Source organism: Triticum aestivum, chromosome 2A (assembly GCF_018294505.1).
Source record: "Triticum aestivum cultivar Chinese Spring chromosome 2A, IWGSC CS RefSeq v2.1, whole genome shotgun sequence".
Taxonomy (NCBI): Eukaryota; Viridiplantae; Streptophyta; class Magnoliopsida; order Poales; family Poaceae; genus Triticum; species Triticum aestivum.
This window is the reverse complement of record NC_057797.1, coordinates 43,881,634-43,902,820: the sequence shown is the minus strand read 5'-3', so window position 1 is coordinate 43,902,820 and position 21,187 is coordinate 43,881,634. Positions and strand designations below refer to the sequence as shown.

General features: G+C 42.9%; 1 protein-coding gene, 1 long non-coding RNA gene and 1 pseudogene across 2 annotated transcripts; 1 reads left to right on the top strand and 2 right to left on the bottom strand.

Moving 5' to 3' along the window:
• Positions 1-10,291: 10,291 nt before the first annotated feature.
• LOC123184608 (uncharacterized) lies at positions 10,292-13,277 on the top strand. The gene is made up of 3 exons (XR_006492998.1): positions 10,292-10,735; positions 10,828-10,943; positions 13,112-13,277. It is a non-coding gene; the product is annotated as an uncharacterized lncRNA (long non-coding RNA).
• A 2,697-nt stretch (positions 13,278-15,974) lies between these two features.
• Positions 15,975-17,199, bottom strand: LOC123184607 (uncharacterized; annotated as a pseudogene).
• A 2,853-nt stretch (positions 17,200-20,052) lies between these two features.
• Positions 20,053-20,853, bottom strand: LOC123184606 (uncharacterized). Its single transcript, XM_044596705.1, has one exon. The coding sequence runs from the start codon at positions 20,851-20,853 to the stop codon at positions 20,053-20,055; it is 801 nt and encodes a 266-aa protein (XP_044452640.1).
• Positions 20,854-21,187: the final 334 nt, after the last annotated feature.

Genomic DNA, 21,187 nt, shown 5'->3' with positions numbered 1-21,187 from the left:
GGATCCATTTCATTGAAATTACATTATTCTCGTCATCACCTTGTTCCACGTATAATATGCACACTAAACATTGTAGTTAAGTCTTTTTTCCGGGAGAATTGTATTTAAGTCTTAATAGGGCCGCTTCCAACCCCCACTCCACACCATTCGTGAGGAGCAATGGTGGAGGCAGGGGTACGGCAAGGGCCAGGGTCCATCGCAATATGATCACATTGCTTGTATATGCATGTCAACACGTGTACTTTTTTCGGTGTGTCCTTCAACCGCCCCCCTCAATATTAGGATTTAAGGAATCATGGCTCAGCCATTGGTGAGGAGGATGATCGCCGAACGGCTACTTCCACGAGAAGTCCATGGTGGAGCCGGTGAATATGTCAGACATAGATATGTTATGACGTGTCATTCATTTGATTATTTCACGTGGGATTTTAGGAGTAACATTAAACACATTAACAACAAAATTATAGTTAAAACAAGTATAACAATAAATGTACTCCTATAAATGATTAATGATCTTTTTCATATGTAAAATTGGCATTTAATTCCCTGAATTCCTCCGCGTATATACACATGTGTGAACGTGCCTCTGCTTGGTGTGCACGAACACATGCAATGTAAGTATGTTTTTCTTTAAGCATCAATTTAGACAACATCATAGATGACACACGTGTTGTGTCTCTCTATTTGTAATATTTAATGTTAGTGCTTTATCCAAATATATGGAGGCATTATACCTGAAAGAGTAACAGATAAGGCACCCGCACCCACGCTATTGTTTCCAGCATAACACATTATATGGTAGCAACTAGATCATAAATGCGCGCGCTGACGCTCCCGACCATCTTGGGTACATCTTAACAAAGGAAGAAAGATGTCTTAATGAAAGAAATATAGAAACATCTGACCAGTTTTAGTTATATGTACTACTCCCTCCGTAAACAAATATAAGAGCGTTTAGATCACTAAAGTAGTGATCTAAACGCTCTTATATTTGTTTACAGAGGGAGTACTTGGAACCATTACAAGTTAGTTCTTGCTTCAACTAGAGTATTTATATATTAACAAATTAGGTGCATCTAATTAATGTCAATAGCGTGTCGATACAACTGTAAGTCATAGACACTAGAAAAAAGGGGGGCAACGGTCCAGGCCGGGTCAGCCCATTAGTCCCGGTTCAGTCTAGAACCAGGACAGATGGGGGCATTGGACCCGGTTCGTGAGCCCAGGGGGCCGGGCGGGCCACGTGGGCCATTGGTCCCGGTTCGTCTGGACCTTTTGGTCCTGGTTTGTGGGACGAACCGGGACCAATGGGCCTGGCTCCTGGCCCACCACCATTGGTCCCGATTCATGCCACGAACCGGGACCAAAGGCTCCCCTTTAGTCGCGGTTCATACCACGAACCGGGACTAAAGGGTTGGCCCAGAGTTTAGTCCCACCTCGCGGCGCCCACACCTGTTTATAAGCCCGTCCCTCTCTGCGTTGTTGAGCTCCTCTCAAAGTGAAAATAGATGCACCTATAGAGGAAATTGGACCTAAATTCATAAATAGAAATTAATTATGAATTTATGTTTAATTTTCTCTATAAGTGCATCTATGTTCACTAACAGAGAAATTTTTATTTTTTGTGACCTAAAAGAAAAAAGAAATCACTAAAAAACTATAAGTATTTAGTTCTAAGTAGAAATGAAAAAATAAATAGCAAAAAAGAAAAAAAATGCCTATAATATTTGTTATGACTAACTAAAATTACCAAATTGAGTAAAGTTATTCATAAACTAGTGATTCACACAAAGTTTAAAAAATTCAAATTTAAACTATTCAAATTTTAAAACTAATGGCACTAACAGAAAATTTATAATTTTTGTGACCTAAAATAAAAAAGAAATCACTACAAAACAAAAAAACAAAAAAAGTGCCACCTACTATTAAATAGCAGGAAAAAGATTGACTCAAAAATCAATTTTAACTATTCTACAAAGTGTTTTCACACAAATTTAGTAAACTAGTGATTCATAAACTAGTGATTCACACAAATTTTAAAAAAATTCAAATTTAAACTATTCAAATTTTAAAGCTAATGGCACTAACAGAAAGTTTATAATTTTTGTGACCTAAAAGAAAAAAGAAATCACTAAAAAGCTATAAGTACTTAGTTCTAAGTAGAAACGAAAAAATAAATAGAAAAAAAGAAAAAAATGCCACCTACTGGGCTAGCACGGCCTGAATACGACTAGAAACCCAACCATGGGCCATGATTCAGGCCCGCAGCAGGCCCAGTAGGCCCACAGGCATTGCAGTGTCCAATTAGGCCCATAAGCCTGCATTTCAGAGGAGTTCGAGAGGGAAGAGGCAGCGGAGCTTATAAACAGGTGCTCGTCACTCTCAACTAGCGAGGTGGGGTGCACCGGGACCAAAGGGTGCATTCGTCCCGGTTTCTGTCACGAACCGGGACCAATGCTTCGTCTATATAAGTAGCACTTGCGAAAATTTTGGGTTCAGTTCGTTCTTCCCCGCCCGACGCCGCCGCCAGGCTGCGCCTCGCCGTCGCCCCTGCCTCCGCCGCCGTCCCGCGCGGCCGCAGACGCCGTCGCCGCCCCGTGCCCCCCTGCCTCCTCGCCGCCGACGCCGTGCCCCTCATCGTCGATGTCGCCGCGCGCCCCCTGCCTCCTCATCGCCCGTCGCGCCGCGCCCTCTCACCGTCGCCGTCTCCGCGCCTCTCACCATCGCCGTCGCCGCGCCCCTCACCGTCGCCGTCGCCGCGCCCCTCACCGTCGCCGGCCTCCTCGTCGATCGCCGCCCCGGCCCGTTGCGTAATTTCCTAATTTAGTGTGTAGTTAATTTAGATGCGTAATTTAGGATGTAGAGTTAATTAATTGAGTTGTTGTAGTTAATTTAGGATGTAGAGTTAATTAAAACTGGTTTATTTTACTATAGAAGTAATTTATTTTTAGCAAGAAAATTAATAGAACTAGTTTATTTTTTTAGTTAAAGCAATTATTCCCGCATCGACGTGGACGATACCTATCCCGCATCCTCGTTGTCGAGTCGGCGGAGGACGACACCTGCTTGACCAGATGGGCCATGTCCGGGACTGGGCTCCGCCGGGGTGGTACCGGGAGGCGCTACCTTCCGGGGGGCGTAGCTTGGTGAGGAGCCAGCCCGTCGTTGACCCGATCCTTGTTTGGTGGCGGTCGCGTGGGCCAGTGACGGTGCCGAGGCTTCCGGACACCGCGGAGGTGGTACGTTACCGTGTCAGCGAGGAGGACCAGCATGTCCGTCGCTACATGGTTGCGTTGGAGGGCAGGTTCGAGAATACCTGGCAGGTTCTTCAGGGATCTCACTGGAGCTATGATCCTGTGATGGTTCCTTCCCTTTGGGTGTTCACCGCCCGCACCGATACCCGCCGGGCGCTACGGTTCTAGCTATACTGGTGATATGTATGATAGTATTGGACATGTATTAGTGATAATATTTGATGTACGGACACATGGAGATGATGTAATTTTTCTTATAATTGAATGCATCCTAATTTGAATACTACTTTATTTTGCGATTTGATTTTTCTTATTGAATGCTCAAATTAAAGAGCACTATGCAAGGCATATGCATATGATTAGTTGAATAATAATGATCTAATTTAGTCTTTGAATTATGAACGTATAGGAAATGTCATCATCGAACGACGGAAGTCTCCCGGGGGAGTGCGACTGGTGCCACGACGATCGAGGTCGGTGCGACAGGCCTCACCTGGACGATGGTCGGCGCTTCAGCATTAAGCTCGAGGAGACCTTCGAAGTTGAAACGGTATGCAACGACGACAAGTGTTTTTTTAATAATTAAGCATGACTTCAACTATTTCAACGTGTAATTTTATCTTTTACAATTCGAGTATAGTTTATCCCATGCCATGCAAGACGCTATGTCTTGGAGAGGATGGATTTTGAAGACCATGAAAATTTTGAAATGAAGAAAATTCACCTAAGGACCCATCATGATGTGGATTTTGAAGTAAAGTTGTATAATGCTGAGAGCGTAACCCATTTTGGTTGCAAAAATTGGGAAGCATTTTGCAAATTGTATGGTTTTGATGAGGGTATGCTTGTCACCATGGATCTTGGTGATTCTGAAATCGAGCAAGACAATATGGACATTTGGGTCCTTGTTGATACGCCTCCAGTTCTACCGCTATGTGAGTTTCTCAAACATAGTTAATTATTAACTAATTTATATTGTTCATTTCAAAATAGTTGATAGCTTATTTCCATTGACAACTTATTTTGAAGTATCAAAGAATGTGCAGAAGATGGTAGATAGAACTTACTACACCGATGGCTCTGAGTTAACTTACAAGGAGAAAACTCATCTGGTTGGATTTTGTAATGATCTTGAGAATTACAATATCTACAATCGAACTCCTCAACATTATGGTCAATACGTGCCACTAGTGTACGTGTTGAACTACGGTAACTACCATGGAGATACCCTGGTAAGATTTTTTACTATTACGACATCCGTGCATCTTTTTGCATACTTCTAAAACTAGTACATCATTGCTAACTACGAAGTTATTACTATGTTTTTCAACAGAGAATCCCAGAGGATTGTGTGCCTCATTTGATGTATCAGAATGGCGGCAGCCTTCGTGTTTTGAACATATATTCAGGTCATCCTACGAATCTCAACTGTCCATACCGGATTTCTAAAAGAAGTGGAGACATGACAATCAAAGAATGGAAAAAATGTATGGACAGTCGTAATGAGCTTCTTGGAAGCAAAAGGAAGCGAGGCGCAAGAATTGAAGACAGGATGATCTCCATTCTTCATAATGGAGCGTCAGGGTCTATATTGTTTTATGCTATTTTACCTTAAGTGTGTTTAGGTCCTACCTGATACTGATGATCATGTGCTAAGAACAATTATGTAGGGTTGGGTTCGATGACTATGAGGATGATGATCGTATGACTTATTATTAATAACGAGTAGAAGTTGTATGATGATGCTTGATTAGTAGGACTTGTTATTATATATGATGATGTATGATGCGAGCATGCATGAGTTATTATATATCTGCGGGGTGAAATGAACATAGCAGTAGCGTTGGTAAACCAAGGATGAAGATATAAGAAATGACACTTCTCTCTATATTAGCTAGCTAATAACAACCTAAAAATAACCCCCTAAACCCCTAAACCTCAGCTCCAACCAGCTCCTAACGCGTGGAAGTCTTTTGGTCCCGGTTTATGTCATCAACCGGGACCAAAGGCCCCCCTGCCTAGGCTACCGGCAGCGGCCACGTGGAGCCCCATCTGTCCCGGTTCTGGTTTGAACCAGGACTAAAGGGGGGAGGTATTAGTAACGATCCTTTAGTCCCGGTTCATGAACCGGGACTAAAGGCCCTTACGAACCGGGACAAATGCCCTGTTTTCTACTAGTGAGATTGTATAGCAAGATTCCTGAATTTGACGAAAAATAGCAAGACTCAACTGGGGGCAAGTGAAGGTTTGTAACATATACACAATTGATGCAAATTGGTAGAACTGTTATTGACATCCCAAATAAAATGATCTTCAAAGAACTTATGTGCGTTCTATGTTTAAGGACTGACTTTTCATCCTTTTCATTATAGTAATGGTTTCGGGGAGCTCAAAGCCTTGGGAATAGGAAAGAAAATAAAGAGCAAATCATGTTCTTCTCATCCTTTTCATTATATTAATGGTTTCGAGGGAGCTCAAAGCCTCGGGCACAGGAAACAAAATAAAGCAAATCTTGTTCTATGGTCAACAAAACAAAGTCGCGGGAATTCTCACCAGAAATTCCGGCAGCATAACGCATCGCAGCATACACAATGGCGCTACAAATTGCTCTCCACAGCCATCTCTTCTAGTAAATATTTTTGCCACTGTTCCACATGGAAGGACGGACCACCGCCGACTTCGATCTCCATGCACAACGAGTCAACGGCCCTATAATAAGATACAATTATTTTCTTTTGACCAATCCCAGTGTTGGCAAACCAAAATCTTGCCACAATAGGATCAAAACAAATGATCCCATCAACTGCAGCGCACAACCAAAAAATGGCAAATTCAATGACTATAGTAAAAAGTATCACATTTGTTACACCAAGCTTTCCTATATATTCTAACAGAAAGAAAGAAGTGGACATTAGCTAATAACACTTGTTAGAACCATGGTACTCAATTTGGTTTGCCTGTTCAAACTAGCTAATCTCTTGTGTTCCTTTGAAAATGCAGCCAAGTTTAAGTTGGGTGTTTGATTTTCACAAGTAGACAGGTTCCTACATAGTAGCCAAATGTTTGCACAGAGTTGTAAAGATTTTTTGACTCCTCCGCTGATCATTTTAAACTGTTGCAGTTTAGGTTTCCGAACACAGAGTTTGGCTTGCAACTTCACTCTTGTCTATACACACACTAAGACACACTTGTACTGATTATCTATATGTATTGAGCTGCAGCAAAGCTATCATTCTTCTGAATTGGTGGGAAATTAACAGTATAGATTCTTATGTCATGTGGATCAGTTGTTTCCCCCCTTTTGTGGAGGTAACAATGGTGAGACGAGCTTTTTGGGGGGGGGGGGGGGGGGGGGGGGGGGGGCTGATGACTAGAGTATGCTCTGGTTTCCAGGACAGATTAATTCTAGAAAGAGTTGCAGCACAATGTACTAGCCTAGTTTTTTTTTCTTGTTGCTTTTACTAGTTGTATGCTTGTCTTACCAAACTCATAGTCTTTTCTGATTGTACCGATGCGACTTGCCATTGACTGAGATAATACTAGTACTAACCTAGTGGTTGCTAACATTTTCTGCCCTGACCTAGTATGCATCAACCACATGTGCTTACTAAATCAATTAATCACTTTAGACATATGTCTAGATGCAAGAAGAAATTTCTTTTGACCAATCCAAGTGCTGAGTTGGCAAACCGAAATACTTACATCTTACCACATTTGATCTAATGAGAAACCACCTCCTATTCTAAAAGAATGAACTGAACTGTTGGTAATAATGTTTTATTTATTTGTTTATTACCTAGCACGCAAAACCTAAGATCAAGTGGGAACATTGCATGAATAGCAAGTAAAACGGGCCCAAGAGATGTATATGTATGTTCCCCCTCTTATGGGTCTCTACTTTAGAGTCGGCTGGAAAGAGTTTTCAGCCAATCAACAGCAACACTAGTATAGCATCAGAGGAAAAATCAGTGTTAAGTCAAACAAGCTGCACTAGTATAGCATCAACAATAGTAGTATGGCAGCAGCCGCGGTGACTTATAGCAGTAGGATCAACAACAAAGTATAGCATCAACAGAGTATAGCCACAACACCTAACTATATCATCAACAAGAGAGTATAGCATCAACAGCAGTAGTTCAGTGGCAGAAGCGGTAGTCTTGAAATAAATTCAGACATTACATAGGTCACTTATAGCAGTAGCAGCAGGAAACACACCTAACTACTGTATAACATGAACAACAGAGTATAGCATCGACAGCAGTAGTTCAGTGGCAGAAGCGATAGTCTTAAAACAAATTCAGACATTTCTTGGGTCACTTATAGCAGTAGCAGCAGGAAACACACCTAACTATAAAGTTCCTTATAACTTACTGTGATCGAAAACTTGTTTACTATTAAAACATACACTACTTACACCAAAATGCATAGTGTAAGTAGCCAATAAAACATCACTGAAAAACAATCCCTAGCAAATTACTTGGTGTGTGATAGTGTCCAGCCAATATGTTCCAAGATCAATGGCTTTAGCTATTTCTTTAAACCGGTTAATAGGTTCCCCGGTAGTAACATACCTGCATCCAGATCCTGCTAGGTAGCTAGCCGTTGTCTGACGAATTCATCTCTGCCTGCCTGCATGTCACCTAATTAAGTAGAACCATGTACTACACCGCAAGAAAGAAAACTCATTAGTTTGAGTAGTGCCATATATCCCAAGATTTTTGACTTTGAAGAAAGAAGGTTAATTAGATCGAGAGAAACGGTGTGAGCTTACCGCCAGAGACCAGATCAAACCCACGGGCCCTCCTGACACGGTCCATCAATGTTGTTGTGGGCAGTACATCATTGGAACAGCCTGGCACAACTTTGGGTCTCCATGTATGTATGTGTTGTAGATGAGGCAAGGTGAGGGGCAATTGGAGAGGAAGGGGAACGCGGGAGGAGGGACTGGATGGAGATAAATAGAGAGAGGAGGGCAGGCAAGAAACGCGGGGAGACGTCGGATGGGGGGTCGATCCGCGTGACACGAGGGGGAGTCCGATGGATGGCATGCGGCAGGAACGAGAGGGAGGGAGTAACAGAGCGCCTGGTTTCGAGGGAGAGAATTAATCCCTCTTTCCATACGAGGAGTAAATAATAAATAGAGGAGGAGGGATACGAGGAGTAATAGATGGATAATACTGCAGGGAATCCATCAAGCCTCGTTTGGTTCATAAGTCCTATGACTTTTTCTAGTTCCAACTAAAAAGTCCTTAGCCCTCAAAAAGTCCCTCCTGTTTGTTTTCAGAGACTAAAAAGTCCCTAGTCCCTTCCTAGAGGTTATTAAATGACCATGTTACCCCTAATATATAGAAAAATAACAATCAAACAACACCATGGGTGGCGGGCCAATGGGTGCATGGAGGGGCATTGTTGGAAAAGTCCCAAAAAAGACTCCTTGAGAGTCTTCTTAATTTAGTCCCAAAAAGCAACTTTTAGTCCCTAGTAGTCCCTCCTGTTTGGTTAAAAAATCTCTAAGAGGGACTTTTTCTAGTCCCTACACCAAAAAGTCTCTCGAAACAAACACCCCCTCAGACGTGACCGGACTAATTCCTTCCTTCCTCTCTACGTAGTATCTATCCATCCTTTTTATTTTCCTTTTTTTAGGGGCTAGTATATATCTATCTATCTTTTTCTTATTTTTTTGCGACAATCTATCCATCTATCTTGGAATGTAAGCAATATTAAGATCCTAAAATCTAAAAAGCGGTCGGCCACCATCTGGTGGAAACGAGCGGCCGCGCTAGCCGACAACCCTTTGTTCCGCTCGCTCGCAGCGGCTCTGGTTCCTTCTTTCCCTCCGCTCGCTCACTCTCTCCACCAAGCCGAGGCGAGGCGGCGGCCGCCGCCGCAGCGACCCCGGCGAGCCCTCCTTCTCCCCCGCTTCCCCGACAATCGCCCGCATGCCGAGGGAGCCCTAGAAGCACGGGCCACAACCGCGGGCCTCGGATCTCGCCCCGACTCGATTGACTCCATCCAGTTCATCTTCGGCGAGGACGCCGGTGATCCCTCCTTCTCCCCCGCGCCCCCGCGGCCGGCCAGCATGCCTTGGCTTCGAGGGAGCCCTAGGTGCGTGCGCTACAGCCGCGGGGATCGAATCTCGCTCCGTCTTGACGCCATCTGGTCAGATCGAGGCCTTAAACTCCCTACTCTTCTCCTCATATCTGCAGTTCCAAACTGATGTGTAGCCGAAACTGCACGCATGACATACAGCCGACAATCATATCCAACGATGCACCAGTGCTGCTGCCATGCATCGTACGCTGTAATTTTAGCGTCGTCCACAAATCATGTGTATAAAATCGTGTGTATAGCAGTGCTGTTTGCAGTTGAGTCAGTGCTAATCTCCTTGTGCTTGGAAAACAGTGTTCGAAACTACTGTACTAGTCTGACGAACAGTTTACTGAAACTTTCGCTAAATCATTTTCAGTTAGGACATGGAAATAGTCTGAACTATTGTAGGATTATTATAGACAATGGAAATAGTTTTGATAGAACACAGTTGTACTAAGTTGGTCATGGTTGTAGTCTAAGTTGGACACGATCATTGCGAAATTGCACAACACAGCCATACTAAGTTGGCTAGATGATGATTTTGCTTAAGTTTATCTTTTTTTTTGCTAGTCACATTTTTTTTGGTATCCACAATAGTTGTAGTTGCACACATAGTTGTTCTCAGTTGGATACGACCTTTGAGAAGTTGCATAATGTAGTGATACTATGTCAGCTAGATAACGTCTCCGCCACAGGACGTCGGAGCACTGAAACATTTTTGTTACTAGACTTGCACCAAAGCAACATATTTTTATTCATACGTTCTTTTCAATTGTGATTGTAGTGTCTTATTTGGAGTTGTACTATGAACCGCCACTCCGTGCATGTCCACCAAAAACTGGGCAGTATCAACACGGGACATCCTTGTCCGATGTTGCAACGTTAGGGGTCTTAGGGTTAGTTATTTAGAAGTTTTTGTAGATTTTGTGTGAATGTTTTTTAGCCATTTGTGCAACCGGGGCAGCTTCCCTTGTGCAACCTGTTATATTGAACTTGCCAACTTCATGTTTAAAAATAGCCAACCTAACTTTTTGTTTTTGATGGAATTTTTTGTTTTTGGCTGGCAGTTTTTTTGTACAACTAGGCAGCAAATCATGTGCAACTTTTATTTTAATTCAACCAGGGTAGTCTTTCTAAGGCTGCTATTTTTTTAGTTGCACAGTGAGCATGCAAACGATGTGGATCACACGGTGATACAAAGGCATTTTGTAGCCTTTTTTTTGCAACTAGGCAGGTCCCCTTATCCAAGTTGTTTTGATTGACTTGCCAACCAAGTAGTATAACTGTTTCTGGGTGGCAGTTTTGTTAATTTGACAAATATGTTTGTTCTTTTTCTGTTTTGCAGAGACAAATTGGTTGGTGAAGGAGAGGTGCCTGGCAGTGAAACAAAGGTTCATATTTTCTTTTTCTTTTATCCCATGACCATTAATTATGCTCTTCTCTTTTACCCTCTCAGTAGTTCAATCTTTTTTGTTCATTGTAGGGTTCTCCAAATAGGACCTTTCGGCGGGACTCAAAACGGGGTGCTAAGCAAGAACCATGTGGCGCTGATAATGACGGGGATGGAGAGGATGATGACGTGTCCCAGAGAGTATCTAAGTGAGTTGGCATCCTCATACTTTTCTAGTTGCACAAGAGTACCTAATTAGTTGGCATCCACAGCATTTCTAGTTGCACAATACCATCCAACTAGTTGACATCCTTAGTCTTTTTGTAGCTGCGTTGACACCCTCAGCATTTCTTCTAGAAGCCTGAAACCTGAATGTGCAATTTTTGATTGGTCATGCAAGCGATGAATATTTCTTTTCGAGTATCTAATTAATTGGCATCCTCAATATTTATAGTTGCACAATAGTATTCAATTAGGTGGCATCCTCAGCATTTCTACTTGCATAAACATTATCCAAGTAATTGACATCCTCAACCTTTCTAGTTGCACAAGAGTAACTAATTTTTTAGTCCCATCTTCAAATTTTTGAGGGTTGCCCAAGAGTATCTAATGACTTGGCACCCTCAGCCTTTCTAGTTGCACATGAGTATTAATTAGTTGGCATCCTGAGCATTTTCTAGTTACACAATAACATCTAACTAGTTAACATCCTCAACCTTTCTAGTTGCACAAGAATAACTATTTTAGTTGGCATCCTATGCATTTTGTAGTTGCACAACTAACATAATATCAAGTTGGCATCGTCAACCTTTTTTATGTAGTTTTTCAGAAGAACATATATTTTGTGTGCAATGTTAACTAATCACCTTTGGCTCCTTTTGTTTTGCAAAACCGCATGTGCTCAAGTCGGAATGTGATCACCTTTGGCACCTTTTTCTCATGACAAGAAAAATAATTTCATCTTCTTTCCTATTTACTTTTAGTAACATCCTATAGAACATATTCCCCCTATTTGCAATTTGTGTGAGACAAGCCTATTTGTACGCTCATTTTTAATATTGTTCTTGTGCTTTTTCTAGTCTGGTTTCTTTGCTGCACACATTTATAGAAAAAGTTGGGATTTGGATACAAGTTTAGTTGCACAATTATATGTTTATATTTGCAGACAGCAAACTCAGTCTTTTTTAGTTTCATCTAGTATGTGTGTTGGTTGTACACATTTTTTGCAGGAAAAGATGGACTGAATGTAGTGTCTGTGCAAATAGAAGCCCATATTTGTGCCAACTAAACATGGATCCAAAACCATCTTTTCCTGCAATGTGTGCAACCAACAGCCAAAAGATTAGAACAGATAGTCTCCAGTCTGGGCTGTTTTGTTGTACATTTGCATAAAAAGGTTGGCTTGGACCCGTGCTTAGTTGCACAAATATGTTCAGAAACAGTACACCCAATCCATCTTTCTAGTCTGGGATGTTTTTTTTGCACACATATTGCAGGAAAGTTGGTTATGGACTAATGGCTTAGTTGCACAAATATGTGTTTCTTTTTGCACAAACAGTACACCCAATCCATCTTTCTAGTCTGGGTTGTTTGTTGCAGGAAAGATGTCATTGGATTAATGCTTAGTGTGCAAATATATTCACTCCTTTATAGTTTTGGTTGTTGGTTGCACACATTGTAGAAAAAGTTGGCTTGGATCCACGATTTAGTTGCACAAATATGGACTTCTATTTGTACAGACACTACATCCACTCCATATTTCTAGTCTGGGCTATTTGTTGCACATTTTTTTTTGCAAAACTACTCCCTTGTGTCTATTTGCACACATCCAGGCAGAAGTTGGTTTTGCTACTGGGTCTACTTGCACAAAGTGGTGTTTAATTACAAAGACATTAGATTATTGTTGCTACTCCCTTCAATTAGGAGAAGATTGGTGGTAGATCCAGAGGCAAAGGGGAAGGGGAAGTGAAGAAGGGAGCATCTGGAGCCAAAAGGGAACTTACCTTGATTGATGCTGCCTGGTACGCCTCTCTCCTCCCTCTACTTCCGCTCGGCCAACTGCTCATTACGTGAAGTTGCTTCATGTAGCACTAAAATTGCATCACGTTGTATTATAATTGGTTGTGGTAGCACAAACGGTGGTCTAAAAAATAGTTGCATCTCATAGTATAAAAATTGCACCATCTAGTACAACCAGTTGGCAATGAAAAAAGTTCATCGAAACATATATAAATGGGGTCTACTTTTAAAGATCTCGTCGCGAGGGTTCCGATGGTGGAAACGGATTTTAATTTTGACATGTAATTCGAAAGTTATAGCTTTTTGAATTTTTTGGAATGCAATTAATTGCCTTTTTACTTTATTACTGGCATGGCAGAGCATATGAAAAAGAACTTGGGCCAGCGTGAAGGCGAGTGGATGATGCTTTTCGATTTTGGTCTCTGAAATCAGCGGACTTTCCTAATCAAGAGATGGGACAAAAAATTTCCTAATACAGCCGGCTGCCGAGGAGCGCTAGCGAGCGCACGGCTGCTCGCTAGACGCGTCCTATTAAGATATGCAACAACATATATAATGGCATCGATCGGCATTGACGAGTGTGGCTGTGTGTGTTTGCTTGCTGCTGACTGGTTTCTGTACGTACTTCTGTTGTTGGCTGACTGTTGTTTCTCTAATGAGTCGGCCAGCCAGCCAGTCAGGCACTTGTTTCTTCTTTCCTTTTATCTTTCTTTCTTTACCATGTCAATTTGGCAACAATCCAGTCACCGAAAGTAAAGGATTTTCTTTCTGTATTATGCTAGATGGGTCATCTTCATTCACTACAACTTGTTCAGAATTTTATGCTGACAACATTTGAAACGAAGAAACATGGGTCTTTAGAATGTCATCACTCAATCATTGCTACTTCGCTCAACAATTCACACACAAGTAAACAAAGACTTCACTAGTTTAGCTTCACAGTCAAACAGCACAGAGCACAAAGTACAACTTTCACGTCCCCGAAAAATATGACGATATACAAACCCATCATCGTCGCGTGCTTGCTGTTGGTGCAACTTTTGAATACAATTTGGAAAAATATAGGATCACATAATAAACACAACTCTTGATGACAGATTTTCCAATCAACATATGCAAAGCATTCTAGTAGTACATCAGAACAAATCAACTTACATATTGAGGACTACGTAATATATGGCTCAAGGCGTATCAGAAATTAGCGGGAGCCAAAGTCTTGCGAGTGAAGGCGTATTTCTTCTGAACCTGCCCGATCTGGATAGAGAAAGAATTTCATGAGCCGTGAATAAGACACGAGTCAGAGTCAGCAAGCAACAACATGGCGTCTCTTTTAACTAACTCGTCAATATTTGATTTAAAGGAAGGAATTCCATATTATTTTTAGAGGATTTGGATTCTTACAAACTTTTTCTGTATAGATAATTTGACTCATAAGAATGAAATCCTTGTGAAAATTTCTTAAGAATTGCGGGAAAAAACAGTGCATTTCTTATTCCAAAGTCACGGGATTACAATCGGTAGCGACTAGTTCAACAATCGAAATTGCTTCACACACGACACTTTATGCACGTTCTGCGGATGATACTTCGTCCACAACAGCGCTAGCATCAACTAAGAAAAAACAATTGACTCCTGCATGCACATGCCGCTGCCAAGTAGGATCGTCTGGAGTCGGCCACAACTTTATCGTCTGTATAGCAGCAGTCTTCAGCAATACAAGTAGGAGTATAACTCGCAAAAAAAAACAAGTAGGAGTATGATTAAGCCATCACGCAATCTTGTCCCCACTGCAACCAAAATTTGCTACACGGTCTGCAATATTGTTTTGTTCACGGGAAATCTTAACGGGAGTAAACACCCCGTCTTCCAACAACCGGTTAAAATCGACTATCAAAGGACCGTATGTTGTTTTGTCCAATGTGTCGCCCTTCATTGCAGCTAATGAAGTGGTGCAATCAGATTGGAGTAATGCTGATAAGGTAGTCTGTCGGATCGCCAAACCAACCCCCTCCATTATCACATGTAACTCAGCCTCTAGAGCCTCATTGTAGAAGTACAATCGTCTATATGCCGCAAAGATCACAACTCCATTATCATCCCTCAAAATCTTATCGGAACCTGCCGAGGCATTTGCCTCGGGGCGTCTTCGTTTGGGCATGTGGAATCGGTCGTTCGACACTTATGGTGATTTCCCTTTAATTACTTCCTCGACTGTGAGTTGACAAAGTTGGAGCAACGAGATCGGTACCTGCTGAAAATAAACACGACACCTCCATAGGAGGAATGGATTTACCGGGGGTAATCTCATTCACATATGCCACAGACGGGCGCAGGTCGGAAACCAGTCTGAATTTTTTACAAATCGACCATATATTTGCCACCATTTACTTCTTTTGTGTACTCATAGATGATTTAATTTTGCCATAAGAAAACTCTAATTTCTCCTCAATGCAAAGGCAGAGCTTCTGCCATGTTTCTTTAAAATAAGAAATAATTTCATTGTTTGTTATGATATTACAATAAAGTTTCACCATCCGTATTTAAGAATAGCGTTATTGCAGGAGCAAAAGACAGCCCCACTTTTAGTTTTTGTAACGTGTGATCATCACTGTGCTTTCAAGAACAGATATGCAAAAAGAATCATTCATGTTCCACAAAAATGCCAACAGAAGTGGGCTTCTTTTTTATTTCTCTTTATTATCCTGCCCACATATAATACATAGCTTACAGTGTCTATGACTGGCTAGACAATATTAGCTGTGCCTTCAGCAACAGTTATTTTTTTTGTTCTTCAAGAACATATATGACTAGCTAGACAATATTAGCTGTACAAGTTTTCCAATTTTTGTCAGAACTGGGCCTGGCAATTACTCAGCAGGTTTGTCACCATTTAATTCTTTTTGGTGTACTATAGATGATTTAATTTTGCCGTAAGAAAACTCTAATTTCTCCTTAATGCAAAGGCAGAGCTTCAGCCCTGTTTCTTCAAAATAAGAGATAATTTCATTGTCTATTATGATACTATTATACAATAGAATTTCACCATCCATATTTAACACCGTGTTATTGCAGGAGCAAAAGACAGTCCCACTTTTAGTTTTTGTAACGTGTGATCATCACTGTGCTTTCGAGAACAGTTATGCAAAAATAATCACTCATGTTCCACAAAAATGCCAAGAGAAGTGGACTTCTTTTTTATTTCTCTTTATAGTGCCCACATATAATAATACATAGCGTACATTACTCTCGGACATGGTTTGCATAAAACATGTCAACAAATAGCTCTACATCCAGAAGACTACAGGAGAAACTGTCTGGAGATGCTTACACACTACATAGGAGTTAGTGTGGTGGCGCGTGGTTTGCAGTTGTCCCCTACGACCATACTTAAGACCAAAGGTGCTCATGTGGAGCACACAGCCATCACGGTCACCAAAGGCGCACTTAAACTCCACTCCCTCGCGTAGCACAGACTCCACAAGGCAAAAGCTGACATCGCCCATGTAGGCGAGACTGGGCCTCGCAAATGCCAGCCGCCTCTCCGGGTCCTTGTGGAACAGTTTCTCCTTGATCACCTTCCACTCCGGCTCCACCGCACTTGTGCTGCTGCGGGAGGCGACTTCACAGGAGCAGATGTACCGTCCTTGTGAAGCCCGACCCATGCGTCTAGCCCGTCGTCGTAGTGTGCTTGCCCTTGGAATGGTAGAGCCCAATCCCCATGCAACCTCCACTTGGAAGTCCTGGTGTCGAAGGAGAAGGTGCCCTTTGGAAGATGATGATAGCGTATGTCGTGCGCGGACATGAATATGGTGTGCCCGTCCGGGTGCAGCGCGTAGGAGGTGATCACGTCATCCATGGCGAATGGTGGCGGCGAGGGCACGCTTTTCCAGGACCACCTCATGGTTGGGCTCGGCCACGGCTCGTCCTTGTCCATTGGCGCCCACGACATGGCCTCGAAAGAGTGCTGCTCGTGGACATGGCGATGTGTCAATGCGTACATCATGCCGCCGGCGGCCACGGTGAAGGTGGTCCTGTCGATGAGTCGAACCGGTGGACGGGGGCCCATGGTGAGCCCAGCCGTCTTGGTGTCGAACACGAGGGTGGGAGTGTGCGGGCAGCATGGGTTGGTGGTGATGAAGATGTCACTGCCCATGGCGGCGAAGTCCATGCGAAGACGATTTACCGGTGCGGCTAACCGGAGAGCAGCAGGGTGAGGGAACCCATGGTGCAGGTCGGTGGTGGCGTCCTGCAAGGCGTCGACGTCGATCTTGCGGATGCTGAAGCCCTTATGCCAATCACCCAGCACCAGGTAGAGGTGCTTCTTTGGCACACCACGCGGCCTTTTGCCAGTGCGGGCGACGTCGAGGTGCGAGTGCTGACGCTTAGACATGTTTTCTCCAATCGATCTTCCGGCTCTAACTGGATCTAAAGATTGATTTTTTTGATTCTGACGGAGGTTACGAGCAGGGTTGCCAGTAGAGGAGAAGAAATTTATAGACAAACGGAAGGGCAAGGAGGAGGCGACAGATCTAACCTGACTCACAGCCGGGCTCGGATTGCATGCAGATAGCCAATGGCAGAGTGCCTAGCTAGACACCGAGTCGGAAGGAGCAGAATAGGGGTCAGCGCCTCACCGCCTCACCGGAGTTGCCGCGCCGTGGTCGCCGGAGTCGTCGCCGCCGCTCTCGTGCTCCACGCGCCCGTGGACTGCTTGAGTTGCCGGGCCGCCCGTATGGCTAGAAAGAAGGCAGTTGAGACGCGCCGCCCCTCCCGTGGTCGCCGAAATCTTGGTGTGGCCGCGCCACCCCTCCCGTGGTCGCCGAAATGTTGATGTGGCCGGCGGCGCGCCGCCCCTCCTCTGCTTCCCATCTTTTTTTCCTTTTCTTTTTTGCGCGTGTGCTATTCTTCTTCAGGCGCCTGAAATTCGGTTCGGCCCATTCCGATGGATAGCCTGCCTAGGCGCACACATGGGCCCGTTCCGGGGTTGAGCCGGATTTTTTTTGGACAGATTTAGATAAATTCTCCAAATTTGCTAAAGAAAAGATAAATTCTCTAAGAGATCCTAAAAAGGGATAAATTCACTAAAACATACCCCCTCTGTAAAACTAGTGATTTTAATGCTCTTATATTTCTTAAGGAGGGAGTACATATTACCGGGCGAAGCCACCAACAAATCAAATACATATTAAAGAATGTTACCCAAAATTTATAAAGTGTTCATAGATTAAAACAATGTCCATGCATTCTAAATGGCTTTCATGTTTTTTTGAAGTTTATTTCTAAAATGATTTAAATTTTAAATATATTCAAAAAATATAATAAAACGTTCCTACATTATTAAAAAAATTGGCCCATTTTTCAAAAGTACATGGTTCTTTAAAAATTACATATTTAAGAAATGCTCGTGAATACTTTAAATTGCAATTTTGAAAATGGTCATGATCTTTCAAAATTGATCCTTTAAGAAAAATGTTTAAAATGGCCGCGCTGCAGAACATGGAGGCGCCGGCATCCAACGGCAGGATCTCCAGTCCAGTGGCTTGGCGCGCGCGTTGAAGAGAGAAACGAGAAAAGCTCGTCCATGCCTCAAGTTGTAGATTATTGAGTGAGTATTGACTGTCCGATTGATATGAATCGGCTTTCAGATTCAGTAAAGAGAATGAATGATTAAACTGGCAGATCTTTGAGTCTTGTAAAGATTCTGAATATGTGCAAGTGCAGATAAACTTGTCTTCAGAAGGGTGAAAGCCAACCTTTGTCTTCACGCAAGATAAACTTAAGCTATGTCTACAGACTGAATCTCTGCTTAAGCTACCACATTGGTTTTTAGACACCGGAAGCTCTGCTTAAGCATTGAAGGAGAAGGAAAATCTGTACAGACTGAAATCCAGCCAAAGGGAAGAAAAACTGTGCAGATCTTCCTTCTCCTTTGGCTGGGTTTCAGTCAGAGCATGCAGTTGAAGCATTCAGAGGAGTGGTTGACACCCATGGATGAGAGATGCCAAAGGCAAACCAGGTCTGTTTAGCAAAAGGGCACTCCAGAACTAGTTTTTCTTACAGTAAGGTTTCCAGAACTAGATCACAAAGCGAGCAGCCAAGCATGCATTATCATGCCGTGCGGCCATCCTCTAGCTCTCGATCAGCCTATCTGCAGTCCATAATCTGTTTTGAAGGAGCAGAAGGAAAAACCTCATCTTACCTTCAGTTTTTCGAACGGGCCAAAATTTGTGACTGTTGGTGGTGTTATGAATCTGACCAAAGAAAGAAATGGGCATCATAGGCTGACCAAAGAAATGGTGTCCTCAAGCACAAGATTTCGAACCAGAATCCAAGTTGTGATGAAGATATCCATCTGATCCTAAGAGGAGAGGAAATAAGCAAAATCTACGAGGGCTCCCACGTCTGATCGCAGCCCAAAAGGAAACATGCTCGCCATTATCAATCTGAATTTTGGTACAAGAAGAGAGGAGGTGCTGAGCAGCAGCAGCTTGATCTGAAGGTGTTATACTAAAGCTGACCTCAGGTCTTGACTCCCCTTTTGTGTTTTGAGAATCAATTCACTAACTCAAGGAAAATTTTCATAGCTTTTCCATTTGAGAGAGAGAGAGAGATGATCTGCCAAAAAGATAATTTATCCTGCTGCAGATGACAGGAGGTGATTTTGTAGTTGTACACTCCAGTGCATAACTGACATGAATCAATCATCAAGACAATAGGTATATCATGGCATTATGAACAATACAGCCAGAAAAAAGACATACACTTCAGATGATATTCCAATGCAGAGTAAAATGCATGCATGTCAAGAGGGTCTAGAGATCCACCACGCCAGCATCACAAAACTATCATGGCATTAGGAACAAGTTCACAACAATACCACCAGAAAGAAAGAATATATTGATTTCAGGTGATGTTCCACTGCATACTAAAGGGCGTAAAGGACATACACCAGTCATCACACACAAGTGTAGAGTGTCCACTACAAGGACATCTCAAAGAAGGGCAAGATTTCTACTATACAGCCCAAAAAGAAAAGAAGAATATCAAATCGCTATCCGTTTTCTAGTTACAAGCTGTGTTCAAACACAGCACCAGGCCTCCAGCCTTCAGCCTTCATTGCATTAGACCTGTCCATGATGAAATGGAAGGATCTTCGCAGAAGAGCTAAGGCTGCTATTGAGATTTATAGCATGCCTTGAATCATGTGCTGCCATACACGAGTTGATGTACAGAGAGTGCGATGGTCTTCTCTCAGATGACGGAAGCATACTGTGCACAGAAGTATAATGTAGGATGCTTTCACATACTGTAATTCACAGACAGGTGACTAAGGTAACCACCCTGGTGCAGCGCCCTTTGAAGATCAGACAGCAACCTGCGGGACTCATTCATAATCAGGTAGATAGCGAGCCTGCAGTGGCTTTTTGCCGAGTGACGGAAGGAGTTCATCAATAATCTCAGAAGTCCTCTGATGTCATCTTCATATTCAAATCTATGGCCAGCTTCATCCTCGTAGGTCAATGTATCGTGAAGAAATGAACATTGCAGGCCCTTAGATTTCCATCCCCTGTAATGTCCCAGAGAGTTTAGCAGATCTTCTCCACCAGTGGTATCTTTGACTTTCCAGAATAGCTGAAACAATGAGACAAAGTTTCTGTATCCTTGATATGGCTCCATCAGGTCAATATGGCTGCAGAGCAGGCTGCCATGACACGCGTTCACTCCCTGGGAGATGATCCTTAGCCACTCGGTCAGATCAAATGGTAGCTTCTGACCATGAAATACCTCCTCTACAACCATATGAACAAATTGGCGATAGTCAAGGTCCCCGGCAGCTTCACTGTACTCCACTATCGCGCCCTCGGCCAGACCATCAAGCTTGATGGAGTCATCTTGATAGATTTGGAAGTTCTTCGAGGAAAACTTTCCAGCAAGAGCAAAGTGTTCATGATGGAGCTTGACAACTTTGTTAAATGAACGCATCAAAATCACTCTGCTGCGAAGCTTTGATAACTTCAGAGTAGTCGGTATCATTATGTTAGATCCTTCTTCGCAGCTCAGGACAGCTCTACATCCAGGGAGCTCACAGTACTCGTGCATCTTGTACCTCAAAGAATAATCATACAAACTCTATGTGTCTTCGATCTCTGCCGCACAACTCAGGTGCCTGTGATGAGGATGAAAATTCAGCCTCCTTGAAACTCCGAGCTTGTTCCTAGCACTACACTTCAGGATTTTAGAGCCCGTTGACTTGCAGTTCCTGTAACAGTGATAAAGATTGAGTAGAGTCCTTCCGAGGTGCTTTCATATGTGCTAATAAAATGCATGACCACAATAATGTAATAAATAAAAATGTAAGGTAAGGCATACCCATACCTTACAGGGGACTTCTTTGCTGTTGGTGTCATCACTACCAGAATCGCCCCCTATGCCG

Excerpts from the sequence above, each read along its gene's own strand:
- LOC123184606 (XM_044596705.1), bottom strand. The coding sequence starts at position 20,853 with ATGCACGAGTACTGTGAGCTCCCTGGATGTAGAGCTGTCCTGAGCTGC.